The sequence below is a fragment of the Carlito syrichta genome, unplaced genomic scaffold (genome assembly GCF_000164805.1).
Source record: "Carlito syrichta isolate Samal-C Ts95f unplaced genomic scaffold, Tarsius_syrichta-2.0.1 Scaffold304792, whole genome shotgun sequence".
NCBI lineage: Eukaryota > Metazoa > Chordata > Mammalia > Primates > Tarsiidae > Carlito > Carlito syrichta.
The window spans coordinates 178,986-204,959 of NW_007248888.1; the positions used below are offsets into that span (position 1 = coordinate 178,986).

General features: G+C 43.5%; 1 protein-coding gene across 2 annotated transcripts in view; it reads left to right on the forward strand.

Moving 5' to 3' along the window:
* Positions 1-7,475, forward strand: part of CNIH3 (cornichon family AMPA receptor auxiliary protein 3) — a 112,938-nt gene extending 105,463 nt beyond the window's left edge. For both annotated transcript variants that reach the window (XM_021713908.1, XM_021713909.1), the window contains 2 exons: positions 2,063-2,206; positions 6,236-7,475. In XM_021713908.1, the coding sequence (XP_021569583.1) occupies positions 2,063-2,206; positions 6,236-6,263 (172 nt within the window). In that variant the 3' untranslated portion in view covers positions 6,264-7,475. The remainder of the gene's footprint in view (positions 1-2,062; positions 2,207-6,235) is intronic.
* Positions 7,476-25,974: the final 18,499 nt, after the last annotated feature.

The window sequence follows — 25,974 nt, forward strand, 5'->3', positions numbered from 1 at the left end:
AAAAAAAAAAAAAAAAAAAAAAAAAAAAAAAGAAGAGAGCCACTGTAATCTACTTGCCAGTAGGGACCTTGTCTTACTTTTCTTGAGTCCCTGACAGGATCTAGCCTAGTTCCTGGCAGTTAGTAAGTGCTCAGAATTGAAAGAAAAAAGAGAATGAGGAGGGAAGGAGTCCTTTAAAAACCAGATCGCTTGCACTCCTTCTTTTCCCACCCCATTCCTCTTCCCCTTCCTTTCCAGCAGGTCCCATCCAGTGACACTTCTCATGTAGAGAAAGTTGCTTTCCGCCTTGGGAGGCTGAGGTGAGTGAATTGCCTGAGCCCGCGGGTTCGAGACCTGCCTGGGCACCTTGACAAGACCTCATCTCTACAATAAATCAAAAAATTAGCCGGGCCTGGTAGCACGTGCATGTAGTTCCAGCTACTTGGAAGGCTGAGGCAGAAGGATCTCCGGAGCCCAGCAGGTCGAGGCTGCGGTGGCTGGGAGCGGCCACTGCACTCCAATCTGGGTAACAGAGTGAGATGCCAACTCAAAACAAACAAGCAAACGAACAAACAAAAAGAGAAAGTTGCTTTCTACTCTGGCTCTCAATTTGTTTAGATGGAAATAGAACTGTCTGCCATTTATTCAGTGCCTGTTCTTTGCAGTTTATTTGCGTACATCACCTCACATAATTGTCACAGTAGCCCTTTGAGGTAGGTAATTTCATCCCCATTTTACAGGTGAGAAAGTTGAGGCTCTGACAGGCCAAATAACCGACCTGAGGAAAGATGGCGTGGTGACCAATGAATGGTAGAGCCTTGGCTTTTTCTACCATGCCACTTGTCACCCTCCCCCTCTGTCTCCACTTAATGAGGTCACCTGGGAACAAATCCACAGTGAAAACAAATAGCTCTTGCAAACTGCTCCTGGGAAGAAGAGGGATGAGTGGCCTGGAGGGCTGTGAGCTGGCAGATATCATCGAATCCTGCTCATGATTTCCTTTCAGCATAATGTTGGTGACAGATAACGTCAGTACAATTCTCTGAAGGGGAAGGAAGAGGGAACTGAGATGCCAGATCTGTGAGTTACTACGTTGTGGGGAAGTTCTTCAAAGCCAGTGTGATTCATCTTCTAGTCAGGGTCCACTCTCTGGGTCATTGCTCACTGTTGAGAGCCACTGCCTGTCCAGAAGCCTAGGGAGCCACTCATCTGCATTCCTGCAAATTAATGCCTTTTCCAGAGTGACTAAAAAGCAGCCCGCTGAGCAATTTCAGCTGCACTTTGTTCTTGGGCTCCACAGGAGGCTGTGGCCCAGAGACAGCGTCCTGAGGATGGGAGGATGGGAGCTGAGGTCAGCAACCACTCACCAAGGGGCTCCGAGAGAGGTTAAGGCTCCCACCCCAGGTCTCAGCAAGCCTGAGTGTCCCCTCCTTTATGGCCTTGGCCAGTTGATCTGATGTGAACGTGGCATTTTGTGGCAGACAAAGTTTGCTTTAGCCACTCTCCCGGTCTCCTCTCTCCCATCCACTTCCTTTTGCTTCCCCAGCTTCCCCCAGGGCTGCTTTCCCCACAGATGGCCGATATTCTTTTTGCCGTTCTGGGTCTTTCTATCAAGAAGGAAAGTATCTGAACACCCAAGTGGGAATTTGATATCTCTCCCAGAGCCCTCAGGATTTTAAATGAGGGTCTGTGTAGAAAAGACAATACTTAATCCAAAGTCGTTTTTAAGGTAGAATGTAGGTGAGATGGCATCCAGGCAGTGACAGTGTAGTCCTGTAACTCTCTCGACACTGCTACTGAAAGGAGACTCTTTCTTGTACCTCCCAGGCAATACCAGGTAACATCGTTTTCCATCTGTCAGAGCAGCTTTGTAAGTGGGCGAAATCACCGTGATACCAGTGGAACCGGGTATTGGGGGACTTACTACCTGCTAGAAGGTAGTGGCTGAGCCACTCCTTAGCTGCACTAGGACTGTGATTTGGGCAGAAGACAAGATTGCTCAACGGAAGGAGGGCTTGGCCCACGCGATGCTGGAAGTCCCAGAGCTTCTGCACCAATGATGCCATGTACTCTCTCCCTGTAGGTATTTCCACTGTCCGGCAGACAGTTCAGAACTAGCCTACGACCCACCGGTGGTCATGAACGCAGACACCTTGAGTTACTGTCAGAAGGAGGCCTGGTGTAAGCTGGCCTTCTATCTCCTCTCCTTCTTCTACTACCTTTACTGGTGAGTTTCTGACTCTCTGGGCAGGTTTGACTTTAGCAGCAAAACGGAAGATAATTTCAGGCTGGCCTTGGGGAGGCGGCCTTTGGAAGACGGCCAGTGAGGGTGGCGGTCATGGCCAGTTGAGTTTGATCCCAGCCATCTGACCCTGGCTTGGGAACAGGGTTTCTGTAAAAAGGAGTTAAGGGGGACAGAAGGTCTCGCAGGAGGTGGGCCGCATCTGTAGGGCCACACAGTGAAAACACTTTTGAACAACAGTTCTTAGGAGATAACTGGTGAGGTGTGGTTGGTCACTCCTTCTTCCCGAAAGGACGTCCTGCCTCTCACAACTCGGCAGTTCAACCGGCCTCGTTCCCTGTGGTCCCAGATGCCCAACCTCATCACCCCTTGCCCCCTAGCCTGTTGGTGAGGCATCTTGGGTACCATAACAGAGCACCCTCACCCGCCTCAGCCCCACAGTGGCAGTCACGCTTCCCAAAGTGGCATGTTGGTTTGCTAAATGCTTCACTTACTGTTCTCCCAATATGACATAACACTGTTCTAATTAAGTAAAACCTGCTGACTTTGCAATTCTGTTTCAGGAATTTCCCCTCCTTGCACCTCTCAGAACACCCTAGCTAAGCAGATAACTATAAACAGACTGTCTTATGGTTTGACACCCCAGAGAATGCCTTTTCTGAAATTGTCTCTTCTTCCTTCCCGACCTTTTTGACTCATTTCTGGAGACTCTCACCTGTCACCATGCTATCCTGCCATTACCAGTGGCAGGGCCAGATCTATCCCCAATGCTTCCCATGCTGTCTCCGAAGGGGCCAGGTGAAGAGGAGCGGTTGGACTCCATGGCCCCTTCCATGAATTGGTAGCATTTGCCTGGCATTTAAAAACAAGTCAGGCTTTGACCTTGGAGCTCTATATGTGATGCTCAATTTATTGGATAAATACTATCCTTACCTACATATGAAAAATGAGGAACTGAATCTGAGAAGGTAGATAATTTTCCTGAGGTGACAGTTAATAGTGTCACAGCTGTAAGTCCATCTCAAGTCTGATCCCAAAGACTGAACTCAACCACTGGCTGTCTTAGGAACCCTCTAAAGAAAGGGTTTATGAAAGTGAGGTGGGTGTGCTTCTTAAAAATGCAAATTCCCGGGCTTAGATCTACTGATTCAGACTTTCTGGGGCTAGCCTCTTTGCATTTCAAATGAGCTCTTCCAACAATTCTGATGTACACCTTAGCTGCTCTGGAGACTTGTGCTTAGCTCTTCCTTCCCTCCCCTTTATGTCTCCAGTGTCTGCAGACTTAGAGACCTGGGAGGTAAAACTTCCAATGGAATGACTCAGCCATGGATAGGATGCAGGATTACTTTCCTTGGAGTCAAGGATTGGTCCAGGCTCAGGGTGATGTCCTTGATGGGGTGCTCTGGAATGTTTCCTACTCCAACGTGCAGGGAGTCTGAGGGTCTTTGAAGCCTCTGGCAATTTCTGAGGTGCCCAGTGGGTTCACCCAAACCTTTCTGACTCCAAGTCTGAACTCTTTAACAATTAAAGATTGTCAAATAGGCTCCTGTCTTGGGAAACTTATAGAGGGTGGACAGTACCCTTCTGGGCTCAGGGACACCTTGGAGGTTAGGTCCCTTCTCTGGAGTGTGCTCAGCCCCACTCTCTTTGTGGGGCTGCACACTGCCCCTTTTTGCAGTCACAGGCTGCGTCACCTGTCCCCAGAGATAGTACCATCTCTCCTCTAAGGCAGCAGAGCAAGGCCAACTTTCCCTGGCTCCTACCCCATTACCCTGGGATCCCCCTCCATCTGAGGCAGGACAAGCTCTCTCATTTCAGTTTTGTAACAGTAATTGCTGGAGCCCATAAGAAGAAGGCATGTGAATTCACAAGGAGCAGGCGGCAGCTCCCTATGCACTCGGCCATGGGGGCGGGAGGGGGCATGAGGGGCAGTGTTGGCAGCTCCCCATGCTAGGTGGGTGTGATCATTTTGTACCGAGTGTGTTCCAGACATTCTGAATGTATCCTACAGTTCATTACTGCAGTCTGGCACTGCCTTCACGGCACATTTACATTTGTTAATTACTTTGTTTCCAAAACAAAATTGGAAGAGGCCATTCTTCCACCTCGCTGGGACCCAGGGTGGCGGCCAGAGGGCACCCACATTCCTTGTTGAACCTGGCCTCTTGTTGCTCTTTGGAGCTCCTTGATGATCCTGTTTCTCCCGCCTCAGAAGCTCCCAGCCCCTCAGATCCAGAGCTGGTGGAGAGTCCTGGAACATCAGCGCAGGCTACTGTGGGATGGGGAGAAGGGGAGCCGTGTGTGTGCAGAGCTGTCTCTGAGCTGAGCACAGGGCTAGAGACTCACAGGAGGACAACAACTGAGAAGGGGGCTGGGGGCTGGGGTGATATTTTACAGTTTGAGGTTCCTGAGGACCTCAGAGAGGTTAAGAAACGTGTCCAAGGTCCCAGCTAACAATCAGCAACTTATCTGGCTCTGGACCCTGTGCTCTTTCCACCACACGGTGCTAATTATAGGGCACCCACCCCCCTTCTCAGTTTGCCTCATGAGCCAGGTGATTGGTGGGTTACAGGGTACGGGGACTAGCTAATACACTAATACTACTAGCCAGTGAGTTCAGTGTGAACACCGTCTCCTCCGTAGAAAGAACTTTCCAAACCAAGAATGTAAAGTGGGTTGATATTAGCTGCCTGAAGTAGCACTACCTCCTGCCTAGTTAATCCGGATCATGCCTGCCTTTCATCAGGCTTATTTCTGTCAATCTATAACTTTATTATTTTATGGTTTACTTGCCCCCGATGGCAAAGACTGCATTGGTTTTATGTACCTCTGTGTATGCAGTGCCCTGGCCAGGGTCTGCCACAGAGGAGGTACTCATTCAGTCCTTGTCCACAGCTTGGCTGTATGTTTCCTTAAGGTAGGGATTGGAACTGTACACTCACCATTGTTCTTGAGATTGGTGCCTGGCATACAGTAGGTGCTCAATAAATATCAAATGAAAGGAATGAAAAAAAGCAAACAAAGGTATCCACGATGAGGCTCAGTGATGTAATGAGAAAAGCACTGGCTTTGGAGTCAGGATGTGGTTCCTCACTTTGCCATCCATAGCTGTGCAACCTGTAGCGATCCACTTGTCATCTGACCCTGGACTTCCCCATGTAGAGTAAGTCCCTCCATCTCCAGGCCTGACCAGTGGCACTCTGTAAATTTGAGGCATATCAGGTTCTGGAAGATGGAACTTTAGCTACTGAAAAGGGCTCATTGGACCCGCACGGCTGCCTAGGGTTAGGAGTGAAAGATTTTAGTTTCTTTCCTTTGGTTCTACATCTTAGACTAACCTTTTCTTGATGTGAAAAGGTGGTGGTTTTGCTTTCTGCCAAACAGACAAATTAGTACACTTCGATGTGGATCATTCTTCAGTCTTGCAGAATTAACCTGAAGCTCTTTCTAGGAGCACGGGGTACATATCCCTCCTTCCTTGACTGTGTTGGAGCAGTACCTAGGTCACGTGTTTTTAATGCATGCTGAATTCCTGAGGGCCAGGGAGTTACCCAGTTAAGAATTCATTTAGTTCCGTACTCAGAGGGCTTGTGTTCACACACTGGTTGATGTCCCAGTAGTGATGATTATCCTTTCCCTAGTACTGGCATATTATCCAGCATAATCTGGGAGCCCCTGGACACAGCCATTATACACGCATGTGGCAGCTGGTGGCATAAAGAATCCACTGCATCCACCCCCAGATCTGCCCTGCAATTGCTTGAAAAGTCATAACAACTGTAATAATCATCCTGATGAGAATAATAATAGGCACTTGGAGCAATCAAGCCTTTTATCCAAAAGACACAATATGTTGTGGGAAGTAGTAGGGGCACAGGAGGGCCATTGGTGAGATGCTCTTGTGATGGGAATGAGGGAGAAGGCAAGGGATCTGGTCTGTGGAAGATTCTTTTGCTGGCCTGAGGGCTCCCACTAACACTAACGCCTTCTTTTCCTTTTCTTTTTTGCATTCAGCATGATCTACACTTTAGTGAGCTCTTAATGCAAAGACCATGCACGTCATCAGAGACTGGGAAGAAAGAGGCCCGAGGCCGAGAAGTGCATTTCTGCTGGTGACTGGAGAAGGAACCAAAGTGGGGGCATGTGAGAAAGAGACCTGGCAGGAAGGCTGACTGAGCTGGAGCTGGAATGGCACAGTAGCTGGGGGCTGAGTTAATCCTGCGTGTCTGTCATTGCCCTGTGTGTCAGTCTTTGGCATTCGAATCCCACACACGGGTTGTAGAGCCCTTCTGAGCATTGAGGGCGTGGAGGAGTAGGTGACGAAACAATTGCACCTTTCTTGAGAGAGAATCCCTGCTTCTGAGTCCACTTCACTGAACAGCACCTTGCAAGTTCACACCGAGTTCCTGGGCCATGGGAGTGGAGGCTGGAAGCCTACAAGATGTCTGCTAAGGAATAGAGTGACCCAGAGTTAAGGCCAAGTCTGTGGGGACCCATTGAAGGCCTCAAGGTTGAATGTGGTGGGCTGCCCAAGACTCTTGTTGCATTTCTTCCGAGCCGCGGCCATGCCCTTCACCTCAAACAGGAGTGCTGGAGGATGTGTGGGATTTGCCTTCAGCTATAACCAGCCTGGCGCCTGCAGGGCTGTTTTCAGCTGGGGAGGAAGACAGATAGGAAAAATGGATTTCTAAAACGTTTGCAACATGTTCAAGGTGTTAGTCCTTCACCACCACAAGTTGTATTCTTCTGTTGTCACCCCAAACCATCACAGTCTTTTAATACAAATCACTTGGTCAATGCTAGTCAAAGCTACATTCTCAGAAAGATCCCAAAACAGTTCTGAGCCCAGAAAATCCTGTAGAGTGGCTGCTCTGTACCATGGGCACCCGGCAGCCAGGAAATGAGACAGTATAATTATAACTTCATGTTATGATGCTGCATCATTTGTACTGTTTAGTTCAATGTGGGGACATCAGCTTATTTAGAATTTTCCATTTGTTGTTCTCTCTCTTTTGGGTGGGAATTGTGCTGGGGGTTGTAAATAATGACAAGGCTGAGATTTTTATGATGTTTAAATCGGGCTAGGTGATTTTGACCTTCTTCCCCAAACTTCCTTTCTTTTCTACCATTTGACATCCATAGGCTATTTATACATGTACCCAACTCATCTGAAACCTGTGACTCAGGTTTATGAATGGTGTTTGTGTAACAACCCATTGTGTGCTATGTTTATTAAAATGCAGTGACAACTTGAGTGTCTCACCCAACTGACTCTCTCATTTCAACTCCATCACAGTCTGGGTTTGTCTACGTATGGTTGGCAAACTGGTAGGTAGAAAAGGCAAAGTTTCAAAGTTCTACAGGAAACAAAAAGTAGACTTCTGTTCTAAGATTAGTGGTATAAAACCAGAGAATTGGAGGTGATTCTTTTTGGAAGAAGGCTTCCCCTTGGCCGATACCCTTTTCCAAAGGCTAGGTCTTTGGGGCTAGAGTTACTTTTAGGGCTGCTTGGCCCTCACTGTGGCTTTATTCCTGTGAAGACTAGTTTCCCTCATTCAGAGAAACACGCCCTGGATTCCAGGCTGCAGACAGTAAATCTGGCTCACAGCCATTTTACAAATGCAGCTGAATGAAGAGGGTGAATGGTCCATGCTACTTCTCACCAAGGAGCTATTTTGTTTGTTTTTATACTTTTGACTCCTTCCAAAGTACAGTGGCTCTGGATAAGAGACACAAATCCACAAAGACTGTTAAAATGGAAATGGGAATGGGAAATTCAAACTTATCAAGGAGGAGGACACAGAGATACCAACTTCCTAAGGCCCTCTATTTATTGTGACTGAGTATTACATTTGCTATCATTTCTCTTAGTAGTAAGTAATAACCATTCACATTTACATTGTGTTTTACATTTTATAGGTTGCTTCCACATCTTATTTGACCCTTCTCACAATCCTGTGAAGTTGCTATTATTCTTTTTCCCGTTTTGTAAGGGAGGAAGTTGAGGCTCAGAAAGGGTAAGTAGCTTGCCTATAGTCACATAGCAGTGGCAGACCTACTTCTGAACCTGGAACACAGGACTTAAAAAACCCTACAGCCTTTCCATCAACCCGAATGTTGCCAACGTAGCTTAGGGTTCTATTAAGGTTTGATGGATCGCATTAACCTTTTGAGAAAAGGAGAAGATTTTATAACATTGAATTTTTGAGAAAAGTAGATTTTAAAAATAGAGCTTTTAGCCGGGCTCAGTGGCTCAGCCTGTAATCCCACGCCTTTGGGAGGCTGAGGTGAGTGGATTGCCTGAGCCTGCGGGTTCGAGACTCACCTGGGCAACTTGGCGAGACCTCATCTCTACAATAAGTCAAAAATTAGCCGGGCGTGGTAGCGCACGCCCGTAGTTCCAGCTACTTGGAAGGCTGAGGTGGAAGGATCACCGGAGCCCAGCAGGTCGAGGCTGCGGTAGCTGGGAGCGGCCACTGCACTCCAGTCTGGGCGACAGAGTGAGACTCCAACTCAAAAACAAGTAAAAAAATAAAAAAATAAAAAATAGAGCTTTAGAGGAAAGGCCTGAGCAGCCCAGTTTTCTTTCCCTTCATGTACTAGCTTCAGTTTTGCTTTATTATGGGAGGCTCTTCTCTTAAGATGGTCCTTTAAAAACTTTAAAAGCTGCAGGTTCCTCTTAGGCAAGCTCTTATGTTTATGAAAGGGAAACATTCAAATACTTCCCTCCCACAGGCTGTGACTGGGAAGTAATTCCAGTGATCTGTTGGGAGTCTCAGCAAATTTTCAGTTTCTGGAAGAAGCTAATCACAATACAAATACAAGTAATGGGTACAGTTAAGGGGGCACATTGCTCATAGCACAGTCTCACTCAACCCTCACAACAATCCTACAAAGCAGGTCAGAAATTCTCATCCTCACTTCACTGATGAGGAAACCAGGGAGTCTCCGGGACGATGAGTCCTCCCTAGGGGAGCTAGCCCAGAACAGGAGTTCAGCGCTATAAGTAAGTGGCCAAATAATAACAATAGTTACAAATGGAGGCGCTAGGCAGTGTTCTATATGCTTCATGTGCTTTTTCCTGATCCTCATAACAATAGGAGGTAGATATCTCTATTTTATAGATGCAGGAACTCTGATGCAGAGATCCGTAGCTAGCTAGGGGTGTGTCTAGCAACAGCTGGACCTAAACCTAGGTCTACCTCTTATCACACAATTTTGCTTGCTTGGATATCTCTTATTTATCCCATAGAAATGACCAAAGGGGAGAAGAGAGAAAAGCAAAAGAAATTTCTGAGAGTTTCCCAGAGCTCTGATGCTCTCAAAGTGAGTAAGTTCCTTGAGTAATGGAGAGCTCACCTTACTAAGCATGGGTCAAGAAGGGAATTTCCCAGGGAGGCAGAGACATCCCCTGAAGGCAGTGTCGATGACTGGTTCCTGTTCTCTTAGGGAGGCAGAGCTATGGACATGACTATGCCCAACAGGCCAGCACGGGACTTGGGAGAATCACTTAAACTCACTTTTCACTTCTTTGAAGTGGGAGAATAGTAGAACTCTTGGCACTGGCTTGTGTTAAAGATTAAATGAGTTCTTTTGTACAAGTAACTCAGAACATGTCTTGCTCATAGTTCTCACCCTAACCATAGAGGGTAAGTCTTCCTCGCTGTCTTTACTCTACCCTGTGCCCATGCTAGGGCAAAGATCTACCCTTTGGGGGGACCATAAAGTCAACTGACCATGTGCAGAAGGATTGAAGACCTCTAGAAGTCCCAGCCTTCCTGAGACCTTGTCCCATCTATAGTATCCTGAGTGGAGGTCAGGTTAGGACCTGTCCCCTCTCTTCAGCGCCATATTCTCCAGCCAGTAATGATAACAACTACTGCCACATACTTGCTATGTGATGAATGCTCTGCAAAGCACTTGGCATATGTGGTTTCATTTAATACCCAGAACAATATTATGGAATAGGAACTATTACTGTCTTCAGTTGATAGTTGAAAATGCCTGGTGGCTCACGCTTGTATCCCAGCACTTTGGGAGGCTGAGGAGGAAGGATTGCTTGAACCCAGGAGTTCAAGACCAGTCTAGGCAACATAGTGAAATCTCATCTCTACCACACAGATGTACAAAAAAGCTAAAGCCTATAGAAGTCAAGCACATGAGCCAAGGTCACAATTGCTAATAAGTCATGCAGCCTAGACTTCAACCCAATTCTTTTTGATTCCAAGGCCTTGATCATTTTTGCATTCTTGAAAGAGTGACTCAGTATAGGGAAGACAATAGGATGTGGGGAAGAAGAGAAGAGATGAAAATGGCACAGGACTGTGACTCTGCTGAGCTCAGGTGTTTCACAGCAAGCAACTCAGTGTAAATGACTTTGTGATCAGAAGAATTTGGGCTCCTGGATCTTATGCAAGTTTCTTAACCTTTCTGAGACTCAGCTTTCTCATTTATAAGACTGGGACGATTAATATCTCCCTTTGAGTGTTGTGATAATTAAAGTAAATTACATATAGAATGTTTGTAGCAGAAAGCCCATCTCTCAATGGGTGCTCAACAAATCTGGGTTCTCAGTGCTCCATCTTGCTTCCCCTCTCTTCACAGAGCTGCAGGGAGAATTATGTAGATAACATGGGCAAAATGCTTCTCAAAGTAATACGTAGAAACATTAAATGAATCTCAGCTTTCTTCCTTTCCTCCCTCGATCCTGGGGGTGGACTGTCCCAGGCATGTGACATGGGTAACAGAGCTTAGCCCTTTCAAAAAAATTTCCCCCTTGCTTTCTATTTTTAGGTTTGGTAATTGTGCCAATGTTGAATAAAGTTGTCATCGCTATGACAGTTTTGTTCTGCATAAGAGATGAATGCAGCCAGCAAAATGCTTTAACAACAATTAATTGCACTCATTCTGCGTCGCTACAGAGATCCATTTCATAACCCTTTCTATTCTTGGATTTGGTCGGCTTTATCCCAAACTGTGCTCTGGGAAGTGACTCTTTTGCCAGAGGCTTCTCCAGGGCTTGGAGCTGCCGGTCCTAGCTGAACGTCTGGGGCTGCCTCTGCTTTCCGAGTGGAGGCAGAAGACTGTAATCTCTGGGGTGTTTGAGGGATATCTTGAAACATGCCCTGTGACTCAGCTCGTTCCAGACAGAGGTGACGAGGAGCTGACCAGGGGAGTGATTCTTCAGGGAACAACCGGCCATTTTCAGGGAAAGGTGGGGCAAGTTTTAGGCTTGTCCAGTTCAGCAGGGAGTAGCATGTGATGGAAGAATTTCACACAGCTGTGTTTACAGAGGGATTAAACCCTTAGCGCTGACACCTCTGATTGGGTTTCAATTGCTGCCACAACAAAATAGTATCTTCTAGACTTTGCCCCAGCCACTCTGTTAGATTCTGTCCAGATGGCTCTGGATGTCCAGGAGTGTCTTCCTGAGATGTGAACTTGACCTCTTAGCCACCACACGATGGCCACATTTCTTTCTAGCTAGTGGTGTGTAGGCACTGGCTCCTACAGGCTTATGAGAGTTAATCGTTGAGTTTCTTAGGGATTTTGCTAAACAGTTGTTAAACACAGCTTGTTGAAGTTATGTAAACTTAAAATTAAATACATTATATCAAAAACAAAGCTAACATGTAGTCAAAATTCATCCCCTCCAAATCATTTTACTATAACCTATTCTCTCTAAGTTATATCTGTGTATCTGTGGTGGAAAGACTGTATGATGGTGTGTGACTGTGCGTTTCTTCCCATCTTCGTCTTTGGTGATGTCTATTAAATCGGCCATGGTGGGAGACTTTACACACTATGGCTGTCCTCCTCCCTAGCCAGTCTACTATTCCTCTGTATGCACAGTCTCCTGCAGACAGGTCAGTCTCCTGGCTGGACCCTGAGATAGCTCAAAGGCCACACGCATCCCTTTTGGTTTAAAGAAGCAGCAGTATGAGCAGGTTGTTTCGTTTCCTGGAATTTGACGACCTGACTGCCTGTGTAGATAGACTTAAATGCTACTACACTGTTTCTGTGCAAACATCATACAGGGGTCTGAGCAGTAAACTTTGTCCTTTTCAGAAATGCTTGACACATCAGAAAAACAGTATCACCTTTCTGGCAGGATTACAGTTCTGATATTCTGGAGCAGGGGAGGTAGAGGAAATGAGAGCCCAGTTAAATACCAGTCCCCACATCAAAACATAATGAAACCCACCAATCAGGCCCCCATACCTGGGACAGTCTGTTTTAGGTTGCAGCAATGAAAACAGCAGGGCGGTACTAGGAGCTTTAGAGGAAATTTTGTGAGTGACTTCATAGGACAGATCTTATGATGCTGTTCTTATTTTTCCAGAGATAAATTGAGAACAAGTTTGACTCATTGAGGTAAATTTCTAGATTTGACAAGGTACAAAGAGTCCTCCCAGCGCCATGGAGACGCCCTGCAGATGGGCCAGATCCCAGATGACGGTTAGAACCCTCTTCCCTAGGCGACCAGTCTTTAAAATTAGCAATTCTTTGTACTTAAGTAATATTTTATGATTGGATTAAAACAGCTGTATCCCAAGATCTAGTGCTTACCTAAAAATGTTACTGGTGCAGTAGAAAAATCAGTCATAAGGACCTGGCAGAAACTCTTGCATAACCATCTCTAGGTCAATATAAGAAAATGAGGCAGATCACAGTCTTCATGTAGTGCTTATGCCACCTAGGTCTGGGTTGCTGAGAACCCCAACTTAGGTTTTCAACCTTACAATTTGGGGAAGCCCTGCCCTGACATTCAGCACCAGTTGGATGAGGACACATTCTAGGGACCTAAGTAGCAGGAACTCAAGAGTACTTGTTCACAAATTAACAACTGGGAGGCAGAGGGTCATCGTGAATGGGTGCCATGGGGCTTTGCATTTCCTCTTTGTTTATTATCAATGACTTTCATAGGAAGGCAACCCATCAATTCTAGGATGACACAAAGCTGAAAAGGATCAAATCAGGACAGAAAGAGATTTTTCTTAAAGTATCATAAGCTCAGATTCACTAGAGGGAATACAACAGGCATACATGGAAGGTCTTAAGATCAGGCTCAAAAAAATCAGCAGCAAAATATAGAAGGGGTGAGGGTGAAAGAGGGATGGAGTGGTGACTGATGGTGGGTGAGGGGTTCGAAAAGACTCTAAGCTCATGTTGAGCCAACAGTGATCTGCCTGCCAAAAACCTATGGCAGAGTTAGGCCTCATTATAACAAGTCTGGAATGAAGTGATGGAAGATGGTCCTGGTGTCCTCGGCCCTTGCCAGCTCACCATGAGGAGCATGGTTCAGTTTTCAGCCATGTGCTCGCAGAGGGACATTGAGAAATTGGAGCCTGTAGAGAGCAGGGTGCCAAGAGTCCACCCCAGAGACTGGGCAGATAAGCTCCTAGGAGAATGTCTTCAAAGAGCCAAAGGTTCCAACAGAGCAGAGGGCAGGAATTGGGCGAAAGCAGTGCTCCCCCATCCCTTTCTCCTCAGATGGTATCAGGGCAGTGGCTTCCCAGTGAGAGTTCTGGAGAGGAGTTCTGCGAAAGGAACATTCTTGGTCAAATATATGTGGAATTGCCAGGCTAAACACATAGCAGGCTTTCCCAAACCTGTCTCAGCAGAAGTCTTTTAGTCACAAGCATTAAGAGGGACACAGTTTACAGGATACTTTCTGTGAAACGCAGCAGTGGAAAGCCGACAGAAACAGCAATGGGGCAGAGCTTTCTGGGCTTGATGTGTATAGACTGAGGGATGAGCCAGGACTAGGGGTTAGAACGGGTTCCACATATGGAATCAAATGTCAGAAGTATTGTGAGGAAGTAGGCCTTGACCCAACTGAACAACAGCATACTCATGAAAGTTGATCCGTGCAATTTAAGTGCAGAAAGAAATAGGAAGGGCTGAATTCTGGATAGATCATAAGCCCTTTGAGGATAGGTTTTTATTTAGATAGCTCCAAAGCTGGCTTTGTCTTAATGATTCATGGTAAATGTATATTGAATTAAATGAAATTTTGGGTAGATTTCAGAATCAGCAGAGACAAACCCACAGTCAGTAGGAATCGGTATCCCAGGGAAAAATGTGGGAGGGAAGAATATTAAGGCAATGTGAAGGCCTCATGTGTCCTAGGGACATCTTGTTGGCTTCAGTGGCAGTAAAACAGGCAAAGGCATGCATGCACAGGGTATCAGCAGATTGTTGTTTGTCACTACAAAAACCACTCTGGATTAATTCTTCTCTAAATCTCCAAAACATACAACTCCTAGAATCAAAGGAGCAAAGATGACTGGCTCTCCAGAGTCATAGAGTGACTAACATTAAACTCCACTACTTTGTGTATGCCTAACAGTTTAGAAAAGTTTGATTAAAAAAAAAAAGCTAGTCCTTTGGATATTTATTAGTTTGAAAGAGTCTGGTTTATGGCCAGGAAAGTAGCCACTGGGGAGTAATACACAGGAAACTCACCCATAGGTCACCAGGGGCTTTAGAGGTGGTCTGAAATCTATCATTGGTTTGGCTCTTGTGCAGTGCTTCTGGCAGAAGTGGGCTCAGTGGGTCCCACTCCACCTGTGGAAGGGAAGGGAAGGGTTGAGAGCAGAGTAAGTGGACAGTGAGAATGGCTTTAACCCCGATTATCTTTCTAAGGTTTCTCTTTGTTCATGTTTAACTTTTGGGAGGGGACGTCAATTGGCCTGGTCCCAAGGGAAGCAGGCGAGAGGGCAGATTGAGCTAGGTAATTCATCCGGCCTGGGCTCAGTCAAGACACTACATGCTCTCTCCACTCACACCTGCCAGAGAGGCCAGAGACCTAGGGATAAGTTGGAAGGGGTAGAATGGTGGGTGATCTGAGGGATTTAGAGTTTACTCCAGGGCCCAAGACTATTCAGGAGTGATTGGGAACTCTGGGCTTCACAATCTGCTGCCTTCCTGAGATTCAGTTTCCAGCTGGAGCTGGGATGTTAATCAGGCAATCAGTGAACTCTTACATCATTGAATGAGCTCTGGTCTCGGAGTGAGAAAGACCTACCCTGGAATTAGACCTACCCTGGAATTCTGACTCCACCTTTTATCGCTTGGGTGATGTTGGTCAAATTTCTTAACCTTTCCGAGTCTGAGTTCACTCAATTGTGAGATGTGAGCACTAATGCATGATTTTGCAAGGATGATGTGAACATTAAATAAGATTATTTACATGAAGTCAATTTACAATATGGAAAACTCAATACAGATATGAGAGATTTTGCCATATAATGACAAAAGGAGGTGACTTTTCTACTGCTTGAAGAGTATGTTTATGATACAGCTATATGTGTGACTTTGGATGGAAGTGCAAAAATAATTGGCCTTTAGGACAGAGGAAAAAAAGTTGCTGCCCAGCTCTTTCTTTCCCTTGAGAGACTGTCCTTGGCTTGGTAAAGTGTCCCAGGTCTCTGTCAAGGCTGTTTACTAGTGGGAGTACAGGATGTTTTTGACACTGCAGTTTTGACTCCAAGGTCAATTTTTTCTCTGTATCTAAAAATACAAATATTTAAACAAAGAACTTCATCAATCTTGACAACTTTTCACCGAGAAAGATATTTCTGGAGCAAATCCCATTCAGCCAGTTTAATTTCTTAGGTAATTTAAAATATAGAATCAATAAACCACTTCCAAATTTTTCCATTTTTACTCTTAAAATTATTTCCCCTGAGATCAGTTATTGTTTGTGCAAACATTATGACAAAGATTACACTTATTAGTCAGTTAAAAAAAAACTATAACTTCTGCCATTGTAAGTTTCCAATAGAACTTATTTTAACAAGTCCAAATTCTCCAAGTCAAGTTTTGCAAACCAAATTCTCCTATCAGTGTCTAGTCACCAACTAATTTTATCATGGAATATTTTAGCCACTGGAACTTTTATTTGATGAATGTTTTATTAATTCTATTTTATTTTCCATATCAAATTGTACAGATCTCATTGTTATCAATCAGAAGTAGTTCTTCAGTAAAATCATCTGTTCCATGTTTTATCTGTTGTCAAATTTATTTTATTCTAATTGTTTCTACCAGGAATACTAATTATCAGTGGATTCAGGAATATTAGTTAACTTTCACTTCTCAAATAATGTGTTTGAACATTACTCACAGTTGTCTTTGGATGTTTCTTGGCGGCTCCTTTAGCGCAGTGGGCTGTGTCTTTGGTAAATTCAGTTCTATGTTGCCCTTTCTGGGGGAGCAAAGTGAAGAGGTCAAAGTCAATGTAAGGGAGGGTTAGAATCTCCTAATCTTATTGAAGTATTAAAAGAAGATGAGAAACATGGTCATTTTTGGACTTTAGAAAGTCCACTCTGGGTTTAGAGTGGAGACTGGACTGGAGAAAACAAAAATCACCAGACAGGTGGTTAGAAACTACTGCAGAAACCCAGGTGAGAGACAAATTGCAAATATTTGTATAGTACTTACCATGTGACCAATGTTGCTTTAAGCTTTTTATAAATTTCACTTCATTTTATCCTCACAACTCTGTGGGGTCAGTACTATCACTATTCCCATTTTACTAATAAAGAAACTGAAGTACAGAAAGATTCAATACGTATCCAAGATGACAAACTAGAAAGGGCAGGGTATGGGTCCAGAATTCAAACCCACGTAGAAGAACTTCAGGAATGGAACCCTCAATCTCTCTGGTGGTTTTCTGATCTAAGGAAGAAAGAGGTAGAAAGAAGGAGGTTTTTGAGAAATGCTATGAGAATATGGGATTATGGGGCTTGGTAAAAAAGGTATGTTTCTGGCTTTTGTGTTTTGTAGGCAGTGGGGCTATTCTTTGAGAAAGGGAAGTTGTTTAAGGAAAAGATTGTGTGTTTAATTTTGATGCTGATTGATTTACAGAAATTCTACCAATGGTCTATTAAAGAGTTCAATTCTGTCTTTCATGTTTGACTACTGACAGCCTTCAAGATCCATCATTCTCCTTTTCCTTCTGCCCACATCTGAGCAAACCAATAAGAGAGTTTGCATGCTTCCTCTCTTGACACTAGTTTGGTGTTCAAAACCTGGTCTACATTAGGAACCATCACCTTGGTTCCCACCCCTAGCACAATAGAAACCAGAGCCCCTCCTTGCTCCCTCAAGCCACTTTTGGACCACGTGGGAGTCTGCCCTACTCTCCCTGAAAGCCTCACTAAGTGAGCGATGAATGTCTTTGTAGCTCTTGGCGCATACATGGCATCATCTGTCACAACAATCAAACCAAATTTTGGGTCAGGGTTGGACCAGCCCCCGTCCCAGGGAGACCTAACCATGGTAACCAATAAATCTTGAACACAGTAGGAATTTGCTTCTGGTTCATGTCACTGTCCAATGCAGAAATTTCCAGTCAGGCAGCCTTCTGTGAACTCAGTCAGAGCCCCAGGCTTCTTCCAGCGTGTAGCGCTACCTCCTCAAGATCTTAAGGATGCTCTTCATTCAGTCAACAGATAGGAAAAGAGCAGGGAAGATCACGTGAAAGGCTTATGAATGGGCCAAGCCTGGAAATGGACCACACTTCTTTTCAATGTCCTTTGCTTAGAACTCAGTTGTACGGCCATGGCCATCTACACAGCTGGTCGGAAAATGTAGTCTCTGTGGGTTTTGGTGAGCATGTGGCGGTCCCCACCATAGACAAGTTGAGTTTGAATGTCAATTGGTCCTTGAGATAAGATGTTTAGAAGGCGGTAGCATAGAGGGATATGAGGAGAGAGTTCTAAGCTAGATCTGTACACTTATAAATCACCTAGGTGATAAAAGAGAAAAAGGAAAGACAAGGAACAAGACAGAATAATTCTAGTACTAATGTACTTTTTTGTTTAATTTTCATGTTTGGGGATTGCTTTCTAGAACCTCATTAGCAATAGCGGGTGTTGGGGGGGGAAGAGGAATTGAGCAGGAAGATGTTGAATACCATTCCCTTGGATTCAGAATGAGCTGTGTGTACACACGTGCTCACGCATGCGCACACACTCATGGACTTAGAAAAATGATTTGGCCCCTCCAGTTTCCTGGCTTCCTAAACGTCTAGTGAGAATAAAAAGGAAGTAGCAGACGAATTGGAGAGAATAGTGAGGGAATGACAGAATGGGTAAAGGAGAGGGGAAATCAGTCTGCTATTTTAGGGATATGAAAGTCTTCCCATAAGCCATTATGGTCTCCTTGTCAGTTAATTTCATTTCGAATGAAGTTGAAAGGTAATCTGATAGGTTTCATTATCTCTGCAAATAATTCATAAATTCAGATGAACTCAGAACGCTGGCATAGAATGTAGGAGGATTTCAAGGTCTGACAAGGCAATCATTACTAGGACTGTACTGGAGGTGACAGCTGGTATTGGAATGATCTCCTTTTGATTGAAATTCTCTGTGTGATTAGGAAAAAAGACAGTTAAGTTGAGTTAATCTGCAGCAGCTGGCAGACCTGAATTTCTCTAGTGCAGACCGGTGGATCCGATGTGTGTGGAGATGGCAGAGTCTTTGTGGCTGATTTAGAACTTCATAGGCGGAGGACTCTCACATCTTGCTGCTGACAAGAGCAGTTCACATTTGCAGAGAAGAGATGCATGTTCAGTTCCAGAATCTTGGAGTAACCCTAGGAAGGGAATCAGAATATATTTATCGCACAAGCAAGCATATTTGTAGTAGCTCCTCCTTTGCTCAGGCTGGAGACATATTGCTGCATTAACTGGTTACATTCATTCTACAATCTCCCCCGCCCTCTATCCCCCCTCCCCATGGATGGCAGAAAGTGAAGACAACATAAATGTTTGTGTGGTGGAGCAGAGGAAAGATTATGTCTTTTGTAAGCAGTAAAGCATTGCTGTGTGATAAGGATACTTAAGCTGATAGAATATCTTCTACAACCCTGAATTATGTGTAAGCTTATAAAATAAACAAATAAGTTTCATAGTGCATATATTAGAAGATTAATACTTGCAAGTTCATTCAGCTATTTATCCATTCATATATTATTTATCCACTCATTCCTTTATTCCATAAATGTTCGTCCATTGCTCTAATTCTAGCTCCAACATTTTCGCGATGGCACGCAAAAACATGCCACAACGATAAGAATACTAACAGTAATAAACACCACTCTGTAAGACACTACCACACATTCCATTAAAACCTCTACCGTGTACAGCATTGCATGCATAAAGATGAATTGGATGAGGTTGCTGCTTTCAACCCTCAGGAAGCTGACATTTGTCTATTTATCTACTTCCATCTTATCCATCTATCCATCCATCCATCCAAGATGCCTAACAGAACTACAGTGGCCCTCAGTGATTTAACTGAGCCTCACCCCCCCCCATATAGTTAGGCTGTTTGTCCTCTTCAAATCTCATGTTGAAATGTGATCCCCGATGTTGGAGGTGAAGCCTAGTGGGAGGTGTTTGGGTAGTGAGGGCAAATCCCTCATGAATAGCTTGGTGCTCTTCTCACTCTCAAGGTAATGAATGAGTTCTTGATCTATTGGTTCATGTGAAGGCTGGTTGGTTTTTTTGTTTGTTTGTTTTTAGTTCAATAGCTTTAGGGGTTGTAAATGGTTTTTGGTTACATGAATGCATTGTAGAGTGGTGAAGAAGTCTGGGCTTTCAGTGTACCCACAACTCCCACCTGTGCAGATTGTACTCAGGTGACTTTTTTCCTTCCTCCTGCTTCCCACCCTTCCACTTCTGAGTCTCCAGTGTCTCCAGTGTCCATTATGAGATCTGACAAGTTCACAAACTTGCCACTGTGTGTTTACATTGGCAGCATTGTATAAACAACTCAGTAAGGTTTCATAATCTTGATATATCAGTGTCTCACAGCTGTGTTCATGTCAACGTGTGGTGGTGTCTTGCTCAGTGGCATTTATTATTATTGTTGCATGTTTTTGTATGCCTTTGTGAGAATGTCAAAGCTTGAATTAGAGCAACGAACAAACATTAAATTTCTTGTTAAACTTGGAAAGAGCAGAAGTGAAATCAGGGACATGTTAGTTCAAGTTTATGGGGGTAATGCTATGAAGAAGATGGCAGTGTTCAAAGAGATTAAATGTTTTTCTGAGGGGACAGAAAGTATCACTCATGAAGAGAGGTCAGGATGGCCAGTAATGAGCAGAACTGACGAAAACATTGCAAAAATTTGTCAATTTGTGCGTCAAATCATCAGCTGACGACGAGAAGCATAGCAGATCAAATAAACACTGATAGAGAAACATTTAGGACAATCTTAACTGAAAACCTTGGCATGAGAAAGGTGTGTGCAAAAATGGTCCTAAAGGAGCTCTTGCATCAAGACAATGTGCCAGCTTACGCAGCACTGTCTGTGAGGGAGTTTTTAGCTAAACAAATTACTGTATTGGAACACCCTCACCTAATTTGGCCTCCAATGACTGTTTTCTTTACCTGAAGATAAAGGAATTATTGAAAGGATGACATTTTGATGACACTCAGGACATCAACTTGATGGCCATTCCAGAAAAAGTGTTCCAAAATTGCTTTGATGGGTAGACGAGGCACTGGTGTTGGTACATAGCTTCCCAAATGGAGTAATTTGAAGGTGGCTGTGGTGATATTCAGCAATGAGGCATATAGCACGTTTTCTAGGATGAGTTTGTGAACATAATTGTCAAACCCTACATACCATTCTATACACCTTTGCAGTTCCTTTATTTGGCTCTCACTTGTAAGTGAGAATATACAGTATCTGGTTTTCCATTTCTGCATTACTTTACTTAGGTTGTTGGTCTCCAATTCCATCCAAGTTGCTGCAAAAGACATTTCATTCTTTTTATGGCCAAATAGTATTCCATGGTGTGTGTGTGTGTGTGTGTGTGTGTGTGTGTGTGTGTGTGTGTGTATACACCACATCTTCATTATCCACTAATCAGTTGATGGGCATTTAGGTTGATTCCACATGATTGCAATGCTGAATTGTGCTGTAATAAACATATGAGTGCAGGTGTCTTTTTTGTATAATGACCTCGGTTCCTTTGGATAGATACTAAATAGTGGGATTGCTGTATTGAATGGTAGATCTATTCTTTGTTTATTGGGAGATCTTCATACATTGTACTAATTTACACTCTCACCAACAGTGTATAAGCATTTCTTTTTCAGCACACCTACACCAATATCTATTGGTTTTTGATTTTTTAATAATGGCCATTCTGACACTAGTAAGGTGGCATCTCATTGTAGTTTTAATTTGCATTTTCCAGACAATGAGTGATGTTGAGCATTTTTTCATATTTGCTGGTCACTAGTATACTAGTCTTTTGAGAGATGTCTCTTCATATTGTTTGCCCGCTTTTTAACAGGATTATTTGCTTTTTCTTGTTGATTTCTTTGAGTTCTTTATAGATCCTGAATATTAGTCCTTTATTGAATGTATAGTTTGTAAATATCTTCTCCCCATCTGTAGGTTGCCCGTTTACTCTGGTGATTATTTATTTTGCTGTGCAGAAACTTTTTAGTTTAATTAAGTCCCGCTTGTTTATTTTGTTGCATTTCTTTTAAAGGTCTCAGCCATAAATTATTTGCCTAGGTCAATGTCCAGATGAGTTCTTACTAGGTTTTCTTCTAGGATTTTTATGGTTTCAGGTCAGATATTTAGGTCTTTTATTTATCTTGAGTTAATTTTTGCACATTATGAGAGATAGGACTCAAGTTTTATTTTTCTGCATGTAGCTATTTAATTTTCCCAGCACCATTTGCTGAAAAGGGCATATGTTCCCCAGTATTTGTTTTTGTCTGCTTTGTTGAAGATTAGTTGGTTGTAGGTATTTGAGTTTATTTCTGGATTCTCTATCCTGTTCCATTGGTTCATATGTCTGCTCTTGTACCTGCACCATACTGTTTTGGTTACCACAATCTTATAGTATAATTTGAAGTCAGGTAATGTGATGCCTCCAGTTTTGTTCTTTTTGTTTAGGATTGCTTTGACTATTTGGGTTCTTTTTTCATTTGATTCCATATGAATTTGAGGATTCTTCAATCTTTCTTCCTTCCTCCCTCCCTCCCTCCCTCCTTCCCCTCCTCTCCCCTCCCCTTCTCTCCCCTCTCTCCTCCTTCCCTTCCCTTCCTTCCCTCACTTCCTTCTTTTTAGTGGAATTTCACTTTGTTGCTCAGGCTGGAATGCAGTGGCACAATCATGGCTCACTCACAGCCTTGACCTATTGGACTCAGGTGATTCTTTTATCTCCAACCTCCTGAGTAGCTGGGTCCGCAGGCATGTGCTACCAGGCCTAGTTAATTTTTTGATTTTTTGTAGAGATGAGGCCTCACTATGTTGCCCAGGCTGGTCTCAAACTACTGGGCTCATGTGATCCATCTGCCTTGGTCTCTTAAAATGCCAGAATTACAGACATGAGCCACCACACCTGGCCTGTTTTTCTAATTTTGTGAAAAATGATACTGGTAGTTCAGTAAGGATTGTGTCAAATTTTTAGGTTACTTTGGGTAATAAGGACATTTTAGCAATGTTGATTTTTCCAATCCATGAGTATGGAATGTCTTTCCTTTTGTTTGTGTCTTCTATAATTTTTTTCATCACTGTTTTGTAGTTATCCTTGGGAGGTTATTTCACTTCCTTGGTTAAATAACTTTTAGTTTTTTGGCAGCTATTGTAAATGGAACTGAGTTCTTGATTTTATTCTCAGCTTGATCACTATTGGTGTATAGCAGTGCTACTGATTTGTGTGTGTTAATTTGTATCCTGAAACTTTACTGAATTCATTTAATCAAGTCCAGGAATCTTCTGAAAGAGTCTTTAGGATTTTATAAATATAAGATCATATCATTTGCATACAGAGATAGTTTTATTTCTTCTTTTCTAATTTGGATACCCTTTATTTCTTTCTCTTGTCTGATTACTCTGGCTAGAACTTCCAGTACCATAATGAATAGGAATGGTGAAAGCAGGTATCCTTGTCTTGTTCCAGTTCTGAAGGGGAATGCTTTTTCTGAAACTATTGAAATGATCACATAATTTTATTATTAATTCTGCTTATGTGGTGGGTCATGTTTATTGACTTGTGTATGTTGAACCATCCTTGCATCCCTGGGTTAAAACTCTCTTGATCATGGTGCACTTTTTTTTTCTTAATGTGATGTTGAATTTGGTTAGCTAGTATTTTGTTGAGGATTTTTACATCTATGTTCATCAGGGATATTGTTCTGTAGTTTTCTTTTTGTGTGTGTCTTTTTTCCTGGCTTTGGTATCAGGATGATACTGGCTTTGTATGATGAGTTCAAGAGAATTCTCTCCTTGTCAGTCTTATGAACTGGTTTTCTACTAGTTCTTCTTTGAATGTCTGGTAGAATTTGACTGTGAGTCCATCAGGTCCTGAATTTTTTTGTCATTGTTGTTGTTGGGAGACTTTTAATTACTGATAAAATCTCACTACTCGTTATTGGTCTGTTCAGGGTTTCTATTTCTTCCTGATTCAAGGTTGAGGGTTTGGTTGTGTTTCCAAGAATATATCCATTTTCTCTTGTTTGCCTAGTTTGTTTGCATAGAGGTGTTTATAATAATCTCGGGTGGTCTTTGTATTTCTGTGTTATCAGTTGTATGAGGCAGGGCCCAGGAAAAATGAGAATTATCTGTTGGAGGGTGGGCTCCTGTAGTACACTTGAAATTTGTTCCTCTGTATCAAACAGTCAACCAAAGTTTTTATCTGGAAGTTTTGAGAAGCTTGTGTCATGATTTGTAGAAGAAATGTCCTGAGTTATGGCAAACAGATGACCATTCTTCTACCATGACAACACACTTGCCCAAACCACACTGAGTGTTCAGCAGTTTTTGACCCAAAATTGCGTGACCCCTGTGACTTACCTTCCCTATTCACCCAATCTCACCCTGAGCAACTTTTTTTTTGGTTTCCCCAGATGAAAAAAGTCCTCAAAGGGAAATGTTTTGCTGATGTAGAAGAGGTGAAACAAAAAGTGGCAGAAGCACTAAAAGCATCAAAATTGACTAGTTCAAAAACTGTTTTGAGCAGTGGAAAAAGCATCTTGATATGTGTATTGGATTAGACAGAGAGTACTCTGAAGGTGACTAAAGTTGAAACATGTAAGAATAAGTACACAATTTTAAAATAAAAATTATGGGTTTTTTGAGTCCCTCCTTATAATATATTCATTTTCATTTCTGACTGAGCTAATTTGAATTCTCTCTCTTCTCAATGAATCTAGCTAGTGGTCTTATCAATTTTGTTTATCTTTCCAAAGAACTACCATTTTGTTTTATTGTTCCTTTGTATTGATTGGTTTCAATTTTGTTTAGTTCTGGAGCACTGGTTATTTAAAAGAGCCCGACACCTCCCTTCTCTCTCTTGCTCTTCTCTCTTGCCATGTGATATGACTTCTCCCTCTTCACATTTTGTCATAGTTGTAAGCTTCTGTAGGCCTCACCAGAAGCAGATGCCAGCATTATACTTATTGTACAGTCTGTATAACCATGAGCCAAAATAAATTTCTTTTCATTACAAATTACTCAGCCTTAGGTATTCCTTTATAGCAATGCAAAACAGACTGATACACCCCCGAAATTGTAGCTCTGTGAAATTCCAAGCCTCTCCATGGTTACTCTGTGTGCCTAAGGTTTACTTCTTTCCCTGCTCTCTGCCTCTGTAATTTTGAGCTTTCTGGGCCAGTCCTTATCTCAATACATCAGTATGGACACAAATGCTTGCCCTGCAACTTGTTTTTAACCTCTCTTATTAATGTGCCTCAACTATTTTGTGAGCTTAGTAATTTTTTTTTTTTTTGAGTTGGGGTCTCACTCCATCGCCCAGGCTGGAATGCAGTGGTACACTCACGGCCACTCCAGTGTCGAACTGCTGGGCTCTAGTGACCCTTCTGCCTCAGTCTTCCAAGTAGCCGGAACTGTAGTTGTGTGATACCATGCCCGGCAATTTTTTTTATTTGTTGTAGAAATGAGATCTCACCAAGTTGCCCAGTCTGGTCTTGAACCTGTGGGCTCAGGCAATCCACGGGCCTTGGCCTCCCAAAGTGCTGGGATTACAGGTTGAACCACTGAGCCCAGCCAAGCTTAGTGATTTTACTTAAGATGATAAGGGCAGTGGGGGTAGGGGAGCAGGTGGTAAAGAGAACAATCATATCATGGAGTCTTTGAACTTCACCCTTTTCTTTTCTCCTTATCTCCTCCTCTTGTGTTTCTTCTCCAGATGAACAAATAAATGCTATTTCCAACCTCCTCTTGAAAGAAGTTCGGTGCCAGTAATGACTCCTCACCCATTTAAGGCCAAGAGATTTATTAAAGTGGTGGTTACAAGGGAAAAAGGGAAAGGGTCTGTGGAGAGAGAGAGAGAGAGGAAGTGGGAGAGAGGCAGGGAGAGAGCTGCAGAGAGGGAGAGAGCAACAGAGAGAGAGAGAAAGAGAGACCGAAAGAGAGAGAGATATGCAGGGAGAGGGCTGTATTTACTAGCCTGACAGGGACCGGAAGGGGCTGTGCTAGGTTCTTATTGGAGGAGCTGTATGGGAGCAGGGTGGGGTCGATGCCGTGTTATAGTCCTATTGGACGCATAACAAAGCTGGCTAAGGATTGGAGGTTTGCAGATTTGAACTTCGTGAGTGCAGGTTTGAACTTCACTCGTGAGGAACTGTGCACACAGAAGCCAGGACCTAGGGCCTTTGTTGTCTGGTGTGTCCTGACCATGCTCAGCGCCATTTTGGGAGCTGCCCCTCTGGTCACTTCCTGCACCCTTCATTCCCACCTTTTCTGTTTTTA